The sequence below is a fragment of the Carassius gibelio genome, chromosome B24, assembly GCF_023724105.1.
Source record: "Carassius gibelio isolate Cgi1373 ecotype wild population from Czech Republic chromosome B24, carGib1.2-hapl.c, whole genome shotgun sequence".
Taxonomy (NCBI): Eukaryota; Metazoa; Chordata; class Actinopteri; order Cypriniformes; family Cyprinidae; genus Carassius; species Carassius gibelio.
Window position 1 is genome coordinate 3,645,658 of NC_068419.1, and position 22,925 is coordinate 3,668,582.

Consider the following 22,925-nt stretch of genomic DNA (forward strand, 5'->3'; position numbering starts at 1 on the left):
ATACTCAAACAGAAAAAAGTTATTTGAAAGTGTGAATATATTACAATATTACTGTATTTGTTGCGTATAAGGGACTCATTTCAGAAATAAAAAACATTAAATGGTATCAACTCCAAACCCAAATAATTATAATTATTATCATTAATTATAAATATATACAAATATTTATTTTTACTTGTATTTGTGCTATAGATTTGTAGTTACAACTATTTGCACAAATCTGAGGTCATTCCGAGTGTGTGCACTGTAATGTGGTTGTCTATAGCATCCTAGCAACAAACACCAACAAGTAACTCGAGACACTGGTTGTAGATGGACATCTGAGTCAGTATCAGGTGTTCATTAGACACACACACACACACACACACACACACACACACACACACACACAGTTACAGATCCAGCACTAGGACCCAGAAGCTTCCCAGTCCCCACCTTGCTCTCCCACATCACTCACTCACTCCTCTCCTCCCTACCTGAACTACTCACTCCAGGATGGAGCAGACAGATGTCGCAGAGACCAGAAGACGACTAAGACACATCCAAACAGACAACAGCCGTGCCTACTGGTGTCATTTTTCTTTCTGTATACACAGCCTGTAGGTTTTGCCTACAGCAAATGGACAACGCCATCAGAAGACTAGAAAGAACCTGAACAAGTCAGCAACTATGTGAAAACCTCAACCTTTTATAGATTTAATAGAAGTCATTTCTATAGTATTCAAGCTGGATTTTGTTTTGGATTGTGTTTCTGAAGTGTCCCACCATTGGACTTAAACTGCTACACCTGGACTAAACAAGACCTCACACACAAGTGTTTAGAATCAACCAGCAAGTGTAGATACAAGTTGTAGTTGTATCTCAACATTTAGGTTATCTGGACTGTATATGTGTACTTCTGCGTGTAACTCTGCATACAGCGATGGGGAACGCAGCTGGAAGTCTGGATATGTCACCCGGACGGGACGTCAAACGGCCCCTCAGCACTTATGGGCAGAAACAGCCACCGGCCCCTAAACTGCCCCTACCACCTGAGGATGAGTTAGAGGAGAGATTCAGCATGGTGTTGGTATGTACATGATAAAATATCCTTTAATGCATTAGACTACAATGGGGTTCAGCTCTAATATGTCTTTTACTTTAGAAGCGCTCTGCTGATTTGGCATGTAGAAAAAAGCATGTTCAAGTACAGTACTGTATGAATGGTTGAAGCTGAGATGCTCCACTGCACTAATTATAAATATGTTTGATATGCACCATGATATGCATCTCTTTGCATGCAAAAGCACGAGTCTGAATGACATAATACAGCTAGCTGTACCATGTGAGGTTGTAGACTGTGATGGAATGTGTACTGAGGTGATTGCATTCATATGTGTGTTAGTGAAATCTGTCAGATCTCCCGGAGTATGAGTGTTATGCATCAGCAAAGCTGTAATTGTGCAGCTAGGGGACTTTAATGCGTCATTAGGTGTTTTTCATGTGCTTTATCTACTTGTATCATCTGCATCTGATTTATGATGAGTGAACAGTATGCGAGTGTGTGGCTGCTTAATACTTCACTTGTTTAAAGTAGTAGGGGTTAATCCAGTGATTACAGTTCTGACATTTATTCATCTTTACAACATTCTTAACTGGTATGATCTTCTTGCTCAATGCTTCTTATAAGAAATCTTGGTTGCACTTTATTTTACACTACTTGTACTTAGATGTACTTATAGCGTGCTTACAGTGTATTTAAGAAAGTTCTGGTAATACAAGGTAACTACATGGGGTAGGTTTAGGGGTAGGTTCAGGGTTAGTTATTACATAGTTATTGTAATTACTATATAAATAGTATGTACATGAGGAACAGGACTGTAAAATAAAGTGCTACCAAAATCGTTCACCCAAAGATGAAGGGAAGGAAAAAACATTATAATAATCCACACCACTCCAGACCATCAATTCATGTCTTGTGAAGCGAAAACCAAATAAGGAGAGAATATGCTCAGATCAAGGACCATTCACAAGAAAAAACAGCCCAAAAAAAAAGATCTAGACAAATATGTTGTTGTTGTTGTTGTTTTTTAAATCGAAGATAAGTTAAAACAGTTAAAAATATTTAAATGTCGTGTTTGTTTGTTACAAACATACATGAAGCTTTCCACTCCACAGAATGTTAACTGATGAACTGAAGTGGTGTGGATCATTATAAAGTTTTTATCAGCTGTTTGGACTCTCATTCTGACGGCACCCATTCACTGCAGAGGAACCATTGGTGAGCAAGTGATGCAAATCTGTTCTGATGAAGAAACCAACTCATCTTCCTCACTTGGATGGCCTATAAGGGAGTAAATTTATAGCAAATGTTCATTTTCACCTTTAAAGTAGTTCCACACACCATATTTCAAATATAAAATAGCTTTATGTGAGGAGCAGACAGAAATTTACTGAAACTGTTTTACATTATTTACTGAAACTCTTGACATTTGTGTTCATTGTGAAATCACATATTAGCCATTAACATCTTCATTTGTGTCCTACTGTATGGAAATTTTTTAAGGGTTTTAATAAACAAGTCGGTTAAAAGTATTATGATTATATAACTCCACACACCTTACCTCAATAAATAATACATTATAACAGCACAGACATGATCCAGCCCTGTTGGCATGCTGGCCGGTTATAGTTAAGGCCTGGAACAAACTACTTATCAACTAGTTAATCTATTTCAAGAAAACTGTGAACCAGATTCACTGTAGTTTATCTTACATGCTGGTTTCCAGTCTAAAAAGACCAAATCCAACAGTCCACATTACACAAGTACCTGTATTTAAAATGATTATTTAGCCAATGTTTTACTCTTTATATAACTTAAGTCTGGTTCTAGTGCTTATTGGTAAAGTCAGATGTAATGTATTCCATGTTAATTAATTTACTGCCAATATCCTTAATGCTGTTCCTAAATCAGATAAGCACTCAACACTTTCCCATCATACAGTAGTGAAAGGCCATCTAAGTATTAGAGTCCACATGCAGGCTCTCCATCCAACTCAAACAACTTCATTTTATCCAGTCGCCATCTACAATGCCTACGGAGAAAGACAGAGTTTGCGAAATGCTGTTTGTATAATGGAAATAGAATGCAAATAATGCAAGCAGCACCAGCAGCATGTACGTGATAAAACGCACAATTAAAAGAGCAATCACTCAAAAACACACCTAGTCGGGTACAAAACCTAAATATTACATGGCAAAGCTTCATTGAGCTTGTTTAGTAAAAGTCACAAGTATTCAATTAAAAACGAAACTGTTAAACGATTAACAAAAGTCTTGCATAACACTCACAGTGGGCATACACACACACACATTTAGAGAACTTTGAATTTTTTTCTTTATGATGCTGAATTTATGTGTATAAAAGCAATATAGTTTTGTCCTTGCCCGTGCATGTTATAGCTTTTAAACCATTCAAGCTGATGCTTTCTACATCGCCTTGCCAAAGGGAGGAGTGCAAAATATCTGCAAAAACGACAGGCCTGTAATTATACAAATAGCCCGTTCAGTTATTGATATTTTGAAGGTGGCCACCCACCAAAAGGACAAACCATCCATCTTCAGCTGTACTCCCGCCTTCAGCTGATCTAGAAACACTCAGGACAAAAATCTATGAGATACAATGAATCAAAGTCAGCTCTAAATGTATTTCAATATAATTATTACTGCAGAAATTAGTCATAGAAACTGATGGCTGATGGTTGAAAACAACAGCAGTACGAGAAAACATCAAGCTGAGCTCTTATGAGGTGTAAAGAGAAGAAATTATGCAATGTTTTTAATGTCTTTTTAATATCTACAAGTATCATCTGCATCTCATTTATGATGAGCAGTTATTTTATAATCACTAAGATGCTGTTATAGTTTTTATTATTTTGAATGTTTTATTTTTATATTTTCATTTTCATTAAAAGTTATATGTAATATATATTTAACTTTGAATGAAAATGAAATATATATATATATATATATATATATATATATATATATATATATATTTTTTTTTTTTTTTTTTTTTTTTTTTATTCATTTACATTTTCAGGTTCAATTAAAATAATATGAGAAATGCTGCTTTGAGAGATAGCTGAAATAAATAATAATGAATTAAATAATTTTAATTTTAGTTTCAGTTTTAGTTAATAACCCTTTTCTAAGTGTCTTAAAAATGTCATTTAAAATTTTTAATTAAATAAATACAATACAAAATCCTTGAGGCGATTCTAAAAGTACCTGATTCGGCTTACAAATATAGAAAAAAGCTCATGCAGATATGATAAGCTGAAAACAGTACAATCTTCTAGTATAATTCTGCTGAAGGTAAAGTGGTATGACGGCTCTGAATAAACATGTGCATTACTCTCTGCACGTGTACTGCAGTATACAGTTTGCTGCATTGCTGCATTGCTCACTGACGCACAAATTATTGGTTTACATGCTTGCACATTTGAAGTATTTTGAGGATTCAAAATAACATGTGAAGAAGTTATGTTAGCTGACCTTGTCCTGAAAACTGTTTAACTGTTTTCACGGATAGAAAAAATAAAAAGGACATAGAAAGGGCAGATGATGTGTTCAGAAACGAGTGAAAATCAAGCAATCAGTGATGGTTAAAAACTTGGAAGTGTTTTGTCCTTTGATTCTATTTTTCTCCAGTCTGCTTGTCCTTGTTTCACAAGTAGAAAGGGTCAGCTATTATAAAAGACAAAAGAAACTATGAGATCTGAATTAAAACATGCAAAGATAACACTCGACAGATGCAACCTGACAACTATAAGCTTGACAATTATAATCAATGGAGCTGTCTGCAGGTATTCCATAAAAGAGAGAGAGAGACTGTTTGAGAGAGACTGTGTGTGTTTGCCCTAAAGCGATATTTCTGCAGATTGCTGTTTTTTCTTCCATTGACCTGTTTTGCAAATTAGGACAATGTGCCATACTTATGTGCCATATTTAGTAATTTAATATGCACTAAAATGATGTGACATCAATATCTATATAACTTTCACAAGTCAAATTTTAAATATTTAGTATTTTCTGCTAATCAAAGCTGCATTTATTTGATCAGAAATGCAGCAAAATAGTACAGTTGTGAAATAGTATTACTATTTAAAATAACAGTTCTTGAGTCTTTGGTCAGTCTGGGGTTCATAGGCGGGTCAAAAAAAGGCTAAATATTAGTATAGAGTTCTTTGAGATTTTTTGCAACGTTCCAAAAACAAATGATAAGATTCCTGAGCTATCAGCTGAAAGATAGAGCCAAGGAATCAGACACAAAACAAACACTGAGAATTCCCGTCATCTTTCACAGCAAAACATTCTGTTTCATTCTGTCAAAGGACCTCACCCGCTGTATGCAGAAAGTAAAACCACTTTTTGAGTAAAAAAAAAAAAAAAAAACGTAAGGGAATAGCAACACCTGTTCAAACCCTCCCAGGATCATTCTCCATCAAGAAAAACAACCACAGGACACGAATGTAATGATTTAATCAGTGGTGTTTGCTTTATATTGCTCATAGTCAAAGATTTGAACAAACCACTATTCCTGAGTATTAAACTACAAAATTTAAAAATACCACATGATTTACTCACTCAAGAAGAACTTATATTTTAAAATATCCTGGCTCTTCCAATCTTTATAATTGCTGTGAATGAGGTTTGAGTTTTTGAAGCCGCAAAAAGTGCATCCATCCATCATAAAAAATACTCCACATGGCTACGAGGGGTTAATTCTGAAGAGAATCGATGCATTTGTGTAAGAAAGAAATCCTTATTTAAAACTGACTTTCTAGTGAATTATTAGTAACCAGAATTACTAGTGACGGCCCTGACTGTCGTACACACATTTACAAGAGATGTAGGACATAGGAGTAGCGTAAGCTATAAATTTATTTTTGAAATTGAAAACTTATTTCACCATTTTACTGTGTTTCCTGTATTTTTGATCAAGTAAATGCAGCCTTAGCATGCATAAGAAAATAGAAGATGACCTTGAAGATGATTTTCAGAATGTTTTACACGCAGCATGGACACACTGTGTGTTCGGTATCATCCGATGCTCAGATGAGTCACTGATGAGGTAATTCTGTAGGGCCATAACAGTTTGTGTGTGTGCAACACAGATGCAAACACTCATGCTGTTCATAAATAATGTAGGAGTTCGTCATAGCAACAGGACATTCACACAGCACTATTCTGCCGGTTCAGAGAGGGCATTCATAGAGTCATCATCCCTCATTATAAATGTGATCTGTCCGTAAACCGGCTCACAAGACGCAGCCGCTTACTCATCAGGTCATTTCTGACCATCTAACAAGTGTAACGTGTGACTGGTGCCACAGTAACTCTGCATTAAAACATAGAAATAGTCTGGGAAATGGATCGGAAGAAAATGTGGACAGTGCAAAACTTGCCACGGAGATGTTTGGGTGCTATGGGCAGGGCGTTTTGTGTGTGTGTGTGTGTGTGTGTGTGTGTGTGTGTGTGTGTGAAAAGTTAATGCTTTTTTTCAGCATAGACACATTAAACTGATCTAAAGTGACAGCATATAAATTGAAAATGTTTCTGTTTCAAATGTTCAAATGTTGTTCTTTTGAACTCTATAAAAGTTTCAGTTCATTTTATTTTATATTAGATCAAATAAATGCAGCGTTCTCTCAAAAAAACACTTATTCTCAAAAAAATTCAACCATTATGGTTCCCAATAAAGTTCTTTGCTGAGCCTAAAAAAAAGTGCTGTAAAAACATTTTTAAGAGTTTTCCTCATTGCAAAAGAACTAATGACTCTGTAGAATTAATACTAATGAATTCAGACTTACAAAAAGGCTTATGATTTGTCTCTTGCTCTGTGATTGTAGTTTTCCATGAATCTTCCGCCAGACAAAGTGAAGCTGCTCTGTCAGTACGACAACGAGAAGAAATGGGAGTTAGTTTGTGACCAGGTGAGTTCAGGGTAAAAATATAAAAACATTTACTTTTTACACATTTTCATTCACTTTTTCATTTGCATTTATTTTCACACCTTTAAAGGGGATATACTGTATAATGAAAAACACAATCGTCCTTGCTCTTTAAAAAATAAATGAAATGATGTCACCACCATATAAATAAATAACTATTCAGCAAATGACTGGCAATCATAGCACGTGTCATTTACACATCAAAGTCTTAAAGGTACAGCAACATTAAAGATCATGAGGGTGGAAAATATTTATGAAAAAATGATTTATACTGCTTCTGATGCTAGAAATGTGACTAACTGTACGTGTGGACTTAAGGAGAACCTTCTTGTTTCTCTCATCAGGAACGGTTCCAGGTGAAGAATCCTCCGTCAGCATACATTCAGAAACTCAAGAGTGTATTAGAGCAGGGAGGAGGCAGAAAGGTACAGATATATGTTTGAGCCTGTATATGTGTGTGTGTTTAAATCTGAGAGTGAGATACAGAGCTTGTCCAGGTATTATTAAACTGAAATATGCAAATGATTTTAATTAATCAAATTATATGTGTGTGATCTGTAGTTTAAAAGGCGAGTCCAAGAATCCACACAAGTTCTGAGAGAGTTGGAGATCTCTTTGCGCACCAATCACATCGGGTAAGAGCCATCACATGACATGCAATGTTACTGACAATGCATGTCACTTGCCTGATTACTGTACATAATAAATGAATAGACTTTTTAAAACTTCAAGTTTATCACGTAAAGGAATAGTTCAGGCAACAATCACAATTTACTGAAAATGTACTCACCCCCAGGCCGGCCAAGATGTAGATTAGTTTGTTTCTTCATCAGATTTTGAGAAATGCAGCATTACGTCACTTGTTTACCAATCGATCCTCTGCATTGAATGGGTGCCGTCAGAATGAGAGACGAAACAGCTGATAAAATTCCACAAATAACCCACATGCCTTAAATCTGTCATTAAGACGTTTTATTTATTTTTTTACTTTAAACCACTGTTACTGACTAAAATACATCACTTTTTTTCTGCCTAAAACAGCGATGTCTGAATCAGAAGAGAAATATGCACAGATTACAGAATGCACAAATCTCACAGAGCATCATTTGAAAACAGTATAAAACAAATACGTTGGTGGATTTTGATGGGAAAGGATGGAATTTTTAACTGCAGTAAGCATTATTATGGAGTATAGACTCTCATTCTGATGGCACCCATTCACTATTGAGGATCGATTGGTGAACAAGTGATGAAATTTTCATTTCTCCTACATTACACTCTCCAAATTTGTTCCGTTGAAGAAACAAACTCATCTACATCTTGGAAGGCATGAGGCTGGGTGAGAAAATTTTCAGCTAATTTATTTTTATTTTTGGGTGAACTATTCCTTTAAATGCAGGTTTCTGAAATCTGGAAGTCTAGAAAATATCTGTGTCTACACTGGACTGTAATTACTTTGTCACTCATAATTTATCTCAGTTGAGCTCCTTTTGTTATTCATTGTATTGTGTTCAGGTGGGTTCAGGAGTTTCTAAATGAAGAAAACAAGGGGTTAGACGTGCTGGTGGACTACCTCTCTTTTGCTCAACGTGCAGTCACGTGTGTACACACACACACACACACACACACACACATTGTTCCAAGACACAATAGAGGAACCTAAATTCTTAATGTGACAAGGCGTCTGGGAAGAGAACATGTCCTGACCATCCAATGTCTGAAACCAGGCCTCTGATGCCATAGCTAACACTGCTGTTATATTCATCAGCCTGAGCAACACACAACAAAGAAACAACAAAGAAACACTTTACGGTGTTAAATTAATAGAATCTAATCATCCAAGGCTGTATTTACTCTTTTTTTTTTTTTTAAATAGAGTATAAACAGTAATAATGTGAAAACATTAACAGGAATGTTCAATTTACAATTGAAAACCTGTAGTCTATTTGAATATATTTTAAAATGAAATTTATTCCTTTGATCAAAGCTGAATTTTCAGCATCATTACATCAGTCTTGAGTGTCACATGATCCTTCAGAAATCACTATAATAAACTGATTAGCTGCTCCTTTCTCACTATGTTGAAAACAGTTGTGCTGTTGAATTATCATGGAATCATAGACAGACGTTTACTGTGTTTTACAGATATGACATGGACAGCTCTGATAATGGAAGCTTTGAAGAGAAATCTGTGGAAGATTTGACCACCAGTGCGACAAACTCCCCTACCCACAATTCCCCACGCTCAGGACGCCCCTTCACCACAAGGTCAGTTATGGAGTATAAACCACTCTGAAATGATGAACTACACATTTTGTTTCTTATATAAGCAATTTTTACATCTACAGTATATGTCATTTGTTATGAAGTTCTTTGGTCGTGAACCGAAGAAGAAAACATGTTACCATGTCAAATAATGTAAATGTAAATGTAAATAATTTTATATATAACATAAGTTCTACATTACTATTCCCAGCATCACACACACTGACAATAAAATCTACAAAAGGAAACATACACAAGACCCAATCACACAAACATGCACACGTGCGAAACACTGTCACTGTATTTCAAATATGTTTGCAATGTATTTTGAGATCAAAACATGCGATCAAACACACACACACACCCACACACACCCACACACACACACACACACATCCAATCACTTCTATCAGCATCAACTGCATTCCTGTTACACTGTTTGTTTGTTTGTTTGTGTGTGTGTGTCTGTCACATACAGTACTTTTACTATTAACGATTCTGAGATTTCAAGATGTTACAAAATAAAAATTATGTAGTTCTGCTTTTAATACTTTTTTCCTATTTAAACCAAATCGTCTGTTTATTCATACAGAAATTACTGTATATGCAAACATAAATATCTATATCACAATCAAAAAAAAAAAAAATAAACATTATAAAGAAAAAATATATTCAAATAGAAAAATAGTATATATTTTAATAAATAAAAATATTAAAAAGATGTTAAAATATTTAAAATATATATAATCCCAAATAACAATATAATAACGAATAATTATATATATATATATATATATATATATATATATATATATAAGACAAAATATAATACTTAATCAATATTGAATACAAATATTTCTTAATATTGCTTGTTTTGCTCAGGAAAGCTCTGAGATTTTCGCGTCTGCTCAGTCAGAAGAACCACCTGCACCTCTGCATCATGTGCCTCCGTGCCATCATGAACTACCAGGTACTTCATCTCTTACTCCTCTAATCTATTCATGTCTCATCTCTTTCCATGGCTAATGTGTGTGTGTGTGTGTGTGTGTGTTAGTTAGGGTTTAATCAGGTGATGGCTCATCCCAACTGTGTCAATGAAATCACACTGAGTCTCAACAACAAGAATGGCAGGTGAGAAAAGAGTGTGTGTGTGTGTGTGTGTTGAATGTTTTGTTTCTACAATATTCTACTTACATATGTGTGTGTTTTATTTTTAGGACTAAAGCTCTGGTTCTGGAGCTCCTTGCTGCTGTCTGTTTGGTTCGAGGAGGTCACGAAATGATTAGTGCAGCCTTTAATAATTTCAAAGAGGTAAGAAAAGACTAGCCTTCTTTCTCTGTTCATCCATCTCACTCTTCTTATCATCAGTGTGTCATCACTTCAGTGTGTCTCCTTGGTCTTATTGTGTACAATTCAACTCTGTGGGGAGAAAAAAAACAAAAAGGGATATATCTAAATAAAATAAAAAATAATAAATAAATAAAATAAAATAGGTGAAAAAAAGAGACAAATATCAAATATTTATTATAAAAATACTATAAATACAACCAAAATACCAAATCATAATATAATATGAAAAATAAATAACATATCATATTAAATCTGTGTCATAAAAATAATACCAAAAATTTTGTTTAATAAAATTTGATGAAATATACCAAATTATAGTAATAAAAAAAGTTTGTTTCAGTACAATAATAAAATAAAAAATACCTAATCATATAATAATACATAACTATAATAATCAATAATACAAAATTTACAATACCAATTATGTATTATAAAAATAATAAAAAATAAAAATGTATTAAAATATAATCACATATAATATACCAAGACATAATATTATCAGAAATAATAAATTAAATGTTTTTTTAATTGTATTAATTCATACATTTTTAAGTATGGCATCCAAATACTTTTTAGGACCACATATATGAGTAATAATATTGTAACATAATATGTGACAAATATTTACATTTAATCAGATAATGTCTAATAGCCTAATTTGAAGGATATAAATCCTCACCCAAACTCTTCAGTTTTTCTCTCAGACGCTGAATGAACACAGACACTGTGTCTGATTTGCAGTTAAACTCCAGTAACCTGAAGCTCATTCTGTGATATCAGCCGTTACACGAGAGACACAGACATGACAGAACTAGATCGTTCCCTTTATAAAGACACATGATCAGCTCGCAAGCTCATGCACCTCATTCTGAAGGTCTGTGCGCTTATTGTCACAAAGACATTTTGTGTGGGAGTTGATTCAGATGCATATCAGTGAAAGCAGAAAGGACTACACAATCTACAGCGAAAACCGAAACAAAAATAGACCTCATCTGCTTAGGGATTTCCCATTGTTTCCATTGTTTCTATGAATGCAAATACTTTCTATAAAAATATAACACGCCATATATTGCAAGAACTAATAATTAGATACAGATAATGGATGCAGTAATATATTTTCAGATGATAAATGATCATGTGACATCAAATATCACTGAAGGTCTCTTAGTAAAATGTTCTTACTTTATGGTCAAGTACTGTACAGTAAACTCAAATACAGTAAATGTGTCTGTATGTTCATGCAGGTGTGTGGAGAGAAAAACAGATTTGAGAAACTCATGGAGTATTTCAGAAATGAGGACAACAACATTGATTTCATGGTGAGGACCTACTGTATAAAATGCTTCATATGTTTTCATTTTAAGATTCTTACACTGATTGTACAGTATTTAGCTCAACAAAAAGGAGGAGCATGACAGACATCTATATTTAAGGCCCTTTTTGTACATTGACTTAATTATCAGTCATTCTTGAGAACCTTTCCACTTTAGGACAAGCAGAACGTATATACAGGTATGTATTAAAGCTGTAGTAGGTAACTTTTGTAAAAATATATATTTTACATATTTTTAAACCTGTCATTATGTCCTGACAGTAGAATATGAGACAATTTGAAAAATTGTGAAAAAAATCAAGTAAAAAGTAACTTTGTTTGTGTTCAAAATGTAGAAAAATGTATATAATAAGCGAGTACACCATGAATCCATTTTCCAAACCGTGTTTTTGGCTTGTCCTGAATCACTAGGGTGCACCTATAATAAGTGTTTATATTCGGACTATTTTAGATTGCTTCGGGGGCACCGCGGCGGAGTAACCCAGTACCTTTGTGATTCTACATAGACATAAACAGAGAGAAGTAGTTCCAGCTACAATGTTCTTCCGCAAGACGCAAGCAGTTCTGTTTATTAACCACTAGAGCGTCAAAAGTTACCGACTGCAGCTTTAATAATCATATGATTAAAATGTATTTTAATAATTTTCTCACAAATTCACTATATTAACACCACATACTTTTCACATTCCAGACATAGATTAAGGTTTCTCCTGTTGTTATTGACCTTTCATGAGTGTGAGGAAAACTGATCAGTATATGTTCCCCTTCTCACCTCTAGGTGGCTTGTATGCAGTTTATCAACATTGTAGTGCACTCAGAAGAGAACATGAACTTCCGAGTGTATTTACAGTATGAGTTTACCCAACTGGGACTAGACAGCTATCTGGAGGTGAGCAACTACTGTTCAAGGTTTTGAGCTTTTTTTTTTTTTTTTTTTTTTTGAAAGAATTAAATACATTCATACTTTTATTCAGCAAGGATGCATTAAATTGATCAAAAGTGACACTACTGTAAAGACATTTATAATGTTACAAAATATTTGTATTTCAAATAAATGCTGTTCTTTTGAACGGTGTACTCATCAGAGTGTCCTAAAAAATGTATCATTGTTCCCAGAAAAAAAAAATAGCTGCAGTAAGTAGCAGGAATGTTTCCTGAAGAAAGCAAATCATCATATTAGAATGATTTCTGAAGGATCATGTGATACTGAAGACTGGAGTGATGACGCTGAAAATACAGCTTTAAATCACAAAAATAAATTATATTTTGCAGTATATTCACATAGAGAACAGTTTATTTATGTTTCACAATCTTACTGTTTTTACTGTGTGAATTGTTTTGTGTGTGTGTGTGTGTGTGTGTGTGTGTGTAGAAGTTAACCGTCACTGAGAGCGAGAGGCTGCAGGTGCAGATTCAAGCGTATCTGGATAATGTGTTTGATGTAGGAGCGATGCTAGAGGACGCCGAGGCCAAAAACACAATAATGGAACATCTAGAGGAGCTACAAGAACAAAACACACAGGTACACACACACACCCCAAACACACACAACATTACTGCAATCTTTCTGTCCAGTTCTGATATAAATGTTTTCAAGTACATCTGCTGTTTGACTACAACAACAACAAAATGCATTATATATAATAATAAAATAATAATGCACTGAATGGAATAGATGCAGTTTTATTTTCAATTATTTTTGTTATTTATTCAATTCTATCTATCTATCTATCTATCTATCTATCTATCTTGTAAAGCACTTTGGTTTAATTCTATTTTGGTTTAATGCAACATAATGCACATCATATGTATTAATGTAAATGAATAAGTATACACACTAAATCATATTAAAGCACTGAGTGTGTGTTGTGTAAATCAGTTAAACACTAGACTGCAGCAGTGTGAGAGTGAAGCTGTGGAGAAGACGTCAGAACTGGAGAAACAGCTCATACAGAGTAGGAAAGAGGTGGAGCTTCTGAAGGTAACACACTTTGCTAAAACACACACTTACTTTTACTCCTGTTTCCAGGCTGTGAAGCTTTCATGTGTGTTTCCAGGACAGTGTGAAGGAGACACAGGCTCAGCTCTCTCAGCTGCAGCAGAAGGAGAAAGAGAGAGAGACACACAGTGAGAAGGAGCAGGAGCGAGAGAGAGAGAGACAGCGCTCTGCTAAAGCTCTGTCCGAGCTGGAGAAGATGGCCCAGGTTCTGCTGGACCGAGGTCTGATCCGCATGGACAGATCCCAATCCGGCTCTCTGGAATTACACATTATGCCAGCCGCTAACATAACAGGTGAAGATCCAGAAATACATCTAACCAGTGTTACAATTACATCATCATTTTCTATATAATTTCTATTTAATTCTAATGGTACTTTTTTATTTATAAAGATGTTCTATACTTTTGTATTATTAAATTTTTGTATATTTCCAAACAGGGTTATTATCGTTAAGTGAAACTAAAACAATACAATAAAACAAATATAAATAATAATAAATAAATAATAATAAATTTTGTTGCAATATAAACATTGAAACAATTTTTAATGTAAAAAATGCAAACATTTTATTTCAGCTTTAACATTTCTCATTTTCATTTAGTTTAACTTGATGTACTAAAATAGCTGAAACTAAATATGAAAAAAAATTACCATAAAGAATAAAAAAACATAACAAATAAAAATTACAAAAAACTTTTTTTTTTACTAATAATATATTTAAACTAATATTAAAATTAAAACAGAAAATGTGAAAATCAAAAATGATTCAAAATATTAAAAAAACTATTATAGTAGTTATACTAAAATACATTTAGACAAAGGTTAACCTAATTAATATAATATAATATAATATAATATAATATAATATAATATAATATAATATAATATAATATAATATAATATAATATGGACCATGAAGCAAAACAAGTGAACAACCACTTCTTTGTAAATATTTTTAGATTATTATAAAATCTTATTTATTTGGAAAACTTTTAGCAATGTAATATATGCTCATATGAATATTTTATTTCCATGAATACTATCTTTCTGCTAAATAAAAAATAAATAATAATCTTCTCTTTTAACTCCAAGATAATAGTATCACAGAAATAAAGGCCTCGCCTGTGATGCAGTCTCCACCCCCTCCTCCTGCCCCCGCCCCTCCACCTCCACCTCCTCCTCCGCCCCCTATGAGTGTAGCCCCGCCTCCTTCACCTGTGCCTGGAAGGACAGGAAGTGTACAGACAGGTGAGTTGAATGATGACAGTCCTGTACTGTACAACAAAAATATAAGATGTTGGAATGATTTTGAATGAAAAGTGAAGCTGTGCACATTGCACTGAAAGATTTGCTTGCGTTTCTTCCCTCTGTCTGTGTGTGTGTGTATAAGGTGTAAAAGGTAAGAAGCCAATCAAGACCAAGTATCGCATGCCATTGCTTAACTGGCAGGCTCTAATGGAGGAACAGGTGGCCGGCACCGTCTTCACAGAGCTGGATGATGAAAGTGTGCTTGGGGTCAGTTCTGTGGGTTTTACCTCGACTGATTGAAATGTATGAAATAGAGTCACCTGAAGAGTATTACCCATTATAAACCTTTGATGCTTTGTGCTTTTTCTACTTGAAATATATTGTTTAATTATTTATAAAATATTTATTTATATATAAAATGTAGAAAAATTTATAGATTTTTTGGTTTTTATATTTATACATTTTATTTTTATTTAAACAGGGCCGCCTAAAATTAGAGTTGCTAGAAACATTAGCTGCTTTTTTTCTTTAATTATATATTTTTTTAATTGTTTATAAAATACATATTTATATAGAAAATATTCTAGACACACACACATACACATATATATACACACATATATTGTGTGTGTATATATATATATATATATATATATATATATAGTTATTATTATTATTATTACAAAAATCCTAAATGTTTTAGGTCTTTCCTTCTTTGTTTGTGTGATTCTAACCTGGCTTATATGAATGCATTTGTTTTTTTATTATTGCCTTTTTGTTCTTAAAATATAATTGTAAATAATTTATAAAATATTAATATATACAATATAAAAAAAACACGAAATTCTTGTTTCAAACATTTATGCATGCTATTTTAATGTAAAAATGTTTTAGGAATAGTCTTAAGTCTTAAGTGGTTAGAATTAGCTCAACATTCATCATCAGAGTTTATTTGAGAAACTAAAGCTGATGTGAGTCGCCTCTCTGTCTTTGCTCTGTCTGAAGGAGCTGAATATGGACGTCTTTGAGGAGTTGTTTAAAACTAAAGCTCAGTCTGCACCTGTGGATGTCGGCACTCTGAAGGTGAAAGTGGCTCATAAAGCATCCAGTAAAATCGCACTGCTGGAGCCCAACAGGGCCAAAAACCTCGCCATCACGCTGCGGAAAGTAGGCATGAGCACTGGGCAGATCTGCACTGCGATCCAAACGTGTGTACAAAAGACACAATTTTGATAGCAACCAAAAGTTGCATGTTTCAAACTAATCCCAAAACTCCCTGTGTGCAGGTATAATCTTGATTTGCTAAACTCTGACTTTCTGGAGCTGCTGGAGCGTTTCATCCCGTCGGATTATGAGCTGAGGTTGATTGAGAAATACGAGCGTGAAGGGCGCCCCCTGCAGGAGCTGTCGGAGGAGGACCGATTCATGGTGGCCTTCAGCAAGATCCCGCGTCTGGCACAGAGAATCAGCACTCTGACCTTCATGGGCAACTTCAGCGAGAGCATCCTGCTAATAAAGCCTGTCAGTGATTCAATCAGAGAATACACTTCAGTACTATTACTTATGAATGGGAGAAACTGCAAAGCACAGCATGGCACAATAGTCCCGCCTTCTGATTTAAACAGCCAATCGCTGATTGGTAAAGTCACTGCGTCACTGCAACTGCTGTTTGAAGCGCGGTCTAGCCTGCAAAAAAAATAATGAATCAATAAACAATTTTAAGCAGTTTATTTCAGATTTTTTTGCTGATTTGAAATGTATAATATAATTGTGAGATTTCAGGATTCCCCCATTCATCTAGATAAGACTTGGTGAACAGACTTTCCTTGAAAGGCAATGTTATATAAGGAGAATGCATTCTTGAATTTAACTTTAAACAAAAATATATATAAAAAATCCTGGTCTTATTTTACAGCAATTAAATGCCATCATTGCTGCATCCATGTCAATCAAATCCTCCAGCAAACTCAAGAAGATTCTAGAGGTAAAGAGAATACATTTTCTTCTGGAAAAAAATCATTTGTGCAGTGAAAGCTAATCTTTTTTTTTTTTTTTTTTTTTTTTTTATGTCTAGATCATTCTTGCATTTGGGAATTACATGAACAGTGAGAAGAGAGGATCAGCATATGGATTTCGACTCCAAAGTCTGGACCTGGTCAGACAAAACCTCTTTACAATTTTTTTCTCTTTCTTTTTTTTTTTTAATGTATGTTATGTAAGTTTAGTTAATTAAATTAAAAATCATATTTGACTTACACATGAAATACACATATAAATTTACATCTATGCATTTGGTACAAACTTTTATCCAAACTGACTTACATTGCATTAAATCTGATAAGTTCATGATAAATTATATGTGAATTTATCGCGCATCTCTCTTATTTACACTCTCAGCTTCTGGACATGAAATCCACAGATCGAAAACTGACACTCCTGCATTTCATCGTCAGCATCATACAAGAGAAATATCCTCAGCTGCACAACTTTCACACTGAACTACACTGTCTGGATAAAGCTGCACTGGGTGAGCGTTGAACATAAACACATATTCACATCAGCTCACCACTACAACTCTAAGTGTGTATTATTTTTTTAATTATTTAAAAAAATCTATTTTATAATCTAAATTATTTTTTAAAATGTAATATATTTAACATAATTATATGTATAACTTTTATTTTAATTAAAATAAAATAAAATAAATAATAATACAAATAAATAAATAAATAAATAAATTAATTAATTAATTAATTAATTAATTAAATAAAATAAAGTTTAGAGTTGCTAAAACATTTTTTCTTCTTGTTTATATTATTATTTAATATTTTAATTATTTATAAAACATTTTAGATAAATATATTAATAACATAAATGTATAAACTATTATATACATTTTTACTTAATAGTTTTATTAAATGAAAATGTAAAATGTTTGTCTTCCTATGATAAAGCACACTTAAATAATATAAAATAATATTTGCATTGATTAAAAACTAAACAAAGATAATCAGAACAATCAAAGCCAAAATTCCAGGCTGGTGATCTAAAGGTTGTAAGTCTGCTGAAAGCATCTGCTGAAAGCATCTACTCTGACCTGCATGTTTCTCTCAGTCTCTCAGGACAGCATCCTTGCAGATGTTCGATCTCTGGAGAAGGGAATGGAGGTGGTTCGAAGGGAATATCTCCAGCAGAAAGACAGTGCTGTCCTCACAAACTTCATGTCCAGTAACGGCAGTCTGTTGGACTCTGTGGTCAAAGACAGCAAAACTGCAGAGGTGGAGATGAATTCAGTTGTGTGTGAAATCTTTTCTGAACTACAGTGAATGACTGGATCGTCTGTGTGTCTCTACAGGAGGTCTTTCACTCAGTGGTGGAGTATTTCGGAGAGGATCCCAAATCCACGCCTCCTTCTGTGTTCTTCCCTGTTTTTGCCAGATTTATTAAAGCATATAAGGTAATCAAAAAATTATTACCTTGTGCTCATGTCACATCAGCATATATCATCCTGGTAATGAGAGATTCAAATAACAAAGACATGCAGAATTTCTTTTCTTTTTTTGAACCAAGTTTCACTCGGTGTTTCACAAATAATTACGAAGAAATTATTACACAATTTTATGTAGAAATGGTATTATAAAATGTATGCCATAATTTTTTTTAGTTATCTATCTATCTATCTATCTATCTATCTATCTATCTATCTATCTATCTATTTCAGTGCATCAACCCTTCATGAAAGTATATTTAGCCCATAAACAAGGGTTGTTATTGTTAAATATAATAAAACATATTAAAATTGTTTTCAGTAATCACAATAAAGCTGAAATAAAATATATTATAAATATTAGATTTAAAAACCAAAAAAAATTTAAATGGTACCTTGGCAAGTAATTGAAATAAATGACTAAAAATTACTAAAATAAAAAATGATAAATATTTACATACTGTTACTACTATTAATAATAATGACTAAATAAAAAATACATAAGAACAAGAATACTTACAAAAATGACAAAAATCTCTAAATAAAATCTTAATATTAAATAAAAAACTAAAATTTAATAATTCCAAATGCTGCTGCTTTTTGCTAACTAACTGAAATAAATAACTTTTAAGTAATAAAAAGATTACAACTACAGTACAATAAACATACATTTATTTATTTTTATAAACAAATCATAAATTCCAAATAAATTAGAAAAAAGAAGAAAAATGACAAAAACGGATAAAGACAACATCAAAATTGTTGTCTTTATCCGTTTTTGTCATTTTTATTTGTCATGCTTGCTAAAATATATTATAAGGGTTATTTCAACAATAATTACTTCAAAAACCCTGTAAAGATCCCACCCTTTAGCATACTATTTCTAACAGTCCCTTTCTCCTGATCTAGTGTATAGACAGTATGTTACTTTCATGCTGCTTTGTACAAATATAGTTTTCCAGTTGTTCCTCCTGCGTGTTGATTGATGGACGAGTCTCTCTTTCTCTGTAGCTGGCCGAACAGGAGAACGAACAGCGCAAGAAGAGAATCTCCGAGACTGATTTGGGCTCAGATTTACACATCCCTGACTCTCCTGTGAACACTGCTGTGTCTAACAGGGTAATGTGCCACAGACAGACAGACACAGAAGCACCGGAGAACAGGAAGTGAAGCATCATGGTCTCACAGGTTTGTTGATTGATGTGTTCAGATGCCGGCGATGCCAGGCTTCCCTCAGGTGGATCTGATCGCAGAGCTGAAGCGCAGGCAGATGACGCCGCTCGTGAGAGAGGGCAGAGACGGAGCCATCGAGGACATCATCACAGGTCAGGCTGAAGAAAACCAGTGCTCTAACTTTCAATGTGATTCTACCATTGTTAGGGGTTGTATTATAAATGGTGAAAACTAAACCCAGTGCATACCTCTATGCCAAACATTCAGGGAAAAACTCAAATTAAATTAAATATAATATAAATCAGTTAAATTACAAAAATTAAAATAATTGCAACTGACTAAATTTGACATTCTGCTTTCTAAAGAATTATTTTATTCTACTGACAGCCATAGTTTTATATAACGGTGAGTAGAAAGAGATGATGTCAGCTTAAAAGAAAAGAAAACGTAGATAATATTTTATACACATTTATAATATTGACAATATTTATAATGTCTATAAATATATATATATATATATATATATATATATATATATATATATATATATATATTAATAAATATAAGCATAAAAGACCCACTTGTACAATACAAACAAATAAAAATGTAAATATAATATTTATAAACTATAAATATGTTGAAATATATTTATATTATATACATTTGAATAAATGTATTTATATTATAATTTAAATCTAAAAGTAATAATATTTATAATAAATATATTGAAATTTATTTATTTTTAAAATGTTTGTATAAAGGCCAGTTTATATAATAAATGTTTTATTTATATTTTTAAAACATTATAACTATATAGTATTTCTTAACTATAAATATACTATATTTTTCATTTTGCATAGACCCATTTATAGCTACTGTGAAAATATCAGAAAAATTTCTAAAAAAAATTATTAGAAATTAAAAAATGTAAATTGAAATTTGTTTATACTACATTAGTTTTAATGTACATTGATACAGAATTCAACTCCTAGTGTTCATCGTTCCTCCTGGTGCTTCTTGGGATTCTTGGCCTATATTCTAATTCTTTCTTCAATCATTTTGTGTGTTATTTGATTCACTCTGATGTTCTAGATTGTGTATTTTGTCTGTCTGTCTTCTTTCCTGTCATGTTTCTCTCTCTGTCTGGTCCTCAGCTCTGCAGGCGGTGCCGTTTACGGCTCGTTCTGGGAAGCGCTCGTCTCGTCTGCTCTGTGATTCGGGTTTCTGCGATGGGACTTCTGCTTTATAACTGTCTCTTATTTCCTCTCTTCTGTCTCTGAAGGTATCGCTCTTCTGTAACACTCAGCTTCCTGCAAGCGTCTCCCTCAGTTCCTCCGTGTAGATCTCTGATGTTTTCCTTTCTGTCAAGTTTTTGAAAAGCTCAAAGATCTTCCGATATCTTCATCGGGGGGTTTCTGACTGTGTGTGTGTGTGTGTGTGTGTGTGTGTAGATTTAAGGAACCAGCCGTACATCAGAGCAGACGGAGGAAGACGAAGCGCCAAATGGAAACCAGCTCAGCAGCTTCCCGTGTCGTCCGACATCTCTCTGTGAAACACACACAGCTCAAAGCATCCTGTGATGAACCCACATTACACACGAGGCCAAAAACAGTTTACAAGAAATATTTAACCACAAGCAAAATTAAGCTATTTGTATTTAAATTATAAAAGCTGTACTATTTATGTACAATGTATCTCACAACTTTATAGTCAATCTCAAGAAACCTTTCAAGAACGTGTGCTTGTATATTTCATATCTCACCCCAAAATGTTAAGAATTTCTGAAATGTGAAGAATTTGAACAAGCGTGTATATTTAATACTGTGCATCAAAATTAAAGAAAAAAAAGAAATTAAAAGTGTTTTTATAATTCATATTTCAGCCCAAAATTGAAAAAAAATTTGAAGAATTTGAATGTGCTTGCATATTTCATACTTTGCACCAAAATTAAAAGGAAAGAAAGAAATTTGAAAAATGTAAACATGCATATTCGCCCCAAAATGTAAAAAAAAAAAAAAGAATCTGAACATTCTTTAATATTTCATATTTTGCTCCAAAATTAAAAGAAGAAAAAAAAGAAATTTGAAGAATTTGAACATGGTTGTATATTTCATATTTCAACTCAAAATGCAAAAAATTATTTTGAAGAATCTGAATGTGCTTAAATTTTAAAATAAAAAAATAAAAACTGTGAACAATCATTTTTTTTTTTTTTTTTTTAGAATTTTAAGAATTTAATTTAAAAATTAACAGTTATACCTTATCATTTTCTTATAATGTTTAGATGAAATACGGCATATTCCTGACAGGTTTCGTGAGATTAACTCTATAACAACTGGATCTTCAGATTCATTTTGACACTGTATTCTGGAAATGCTTACTGTACACCAACTACTGAAACTAGCTTCGTCTAGTATGTGTATATATATAAATGTATTTTTTGTTTTCATTTTGTTTTTTCTTTCTGCATATAACATAATAAAGATTTTATACTGGATAAAAAAAATGCCATTTACCATTACAACAAAAAAAAAAGTACAGTATTTCTGTATTTACAATTAGTGCACAAGACTGTAGTACAAGATATTCACTTTAATAGTCACAAAAACAGCACAAGAACATTCAAAACCAACAGTCTCTTGTAAATACACAACCTGACAAGGTTTTTTTTTCAACATTAAAACAACTTTTTCATTATAACATTTCCATATAGATATATTTCTATTGGTCAACATTGCATTCACACTGTTATTGTTTTATCACAAGAAGTCATTGATAGATTTGTATATATTCTATATGTTGCATTGATGAAAAATGTTTTCTTTTTTTCCGGACCTGTTAAATTCGGAATGCTTGAATGGTTTGTTACAGATCAGACAACAGTGAATAGGATCCGATTGACCCGTCTACTCACATACAACTATATTTATTTAAAAAAAAATCTCTTTATTAATACAGAAATCCATCTTACACTTGTAAACAGAACTTACAGAGAGAGGATTCTGCATGCAGACTTTGAGAGGATATCTACATGCAGTTTAGATCCCTCAAACGCTTTTGGTAGAAAATAAAAAA

The 22,925-nt window shown here is 33.1% G+C and overlaps 1 protein-coding gene across 1 annotated transcript; it reads left to right on the forward strand.

Moving 5' to 3' along the window:
- The first annotated feature begins 509 nt into the window (after positions 1 to 509).
- Positions 510 to 22,340, forward strand: fmnl1b (formin-like 1b). The gene is made up of 27 exons (XM_052595548.1): positions 510 to 1,069; positions 6,894 to 6,977; positions 7,340 to 7,420; positions 7,557 to 7,630; positions 8,511 to 8,594; positions 9,141 to 9,263; positions 10,143 to 10,230; positions 10,315 to 10,391; positions 10,478 to 10,571; positions 11,855 to 11,929; positions 12,722 to 12,832; positions 13,316 to 13,465; positions 13,823 to 13,924; positions 14,001 to 14,235; positions 15,035 to 15,190; positions 15,333 to 15,457; positions 16,196 to 16,398; positions 16,477 to 16,711; positions 17,106 to 17,174; positions 17,265 to 17,345; positions 17,588 to 17,717; positions 18,305 to 18,468; positions 18,546 to 18,647; positions 19,689 to 19,796; positions 19,888 to 20,002; positions 21,005 to 21,132; positions 21,302 to 22,340. Exons 1-26 carry the CDS (start codon positions 923 to 925, stop codon positions 21,097 to 21,099), a joined length of 3,108 nt encoding a protein of 1,035 aa, XP_052451508.1. The 5' UTR covers positions 510 to 922; the 3' UTR covers positions 21,100 to 21,132; positions 21,302 to 22,340.
- The last annotated feature ends 585 nt before the right edge of the window (positions 22,341 to 22,925 follow it).

Coding starts and splice junctions, on each gene's coding strand:
- fmnl1b (XM_052595548.1), top strand. CDS start 923: ATGGGGAACGCAGCTGGAAGTCTGGATATGTCACCCGGACGGGACGTC. Junction 10,231..10,314: donor GTGCCATCATGAACTACCAG/GTACTTCATCTC, acceptor TGTGTGTGTTAG/TTAGGGTTTAATCAGGTGAT. Junction 10,392..10,477: donor CTCAACAACAAGAATGGCAG/GTGAGAAAAGAG, acceptor TTTTATTTTTAG/GACTAAAGCTCTGGTTCTGG.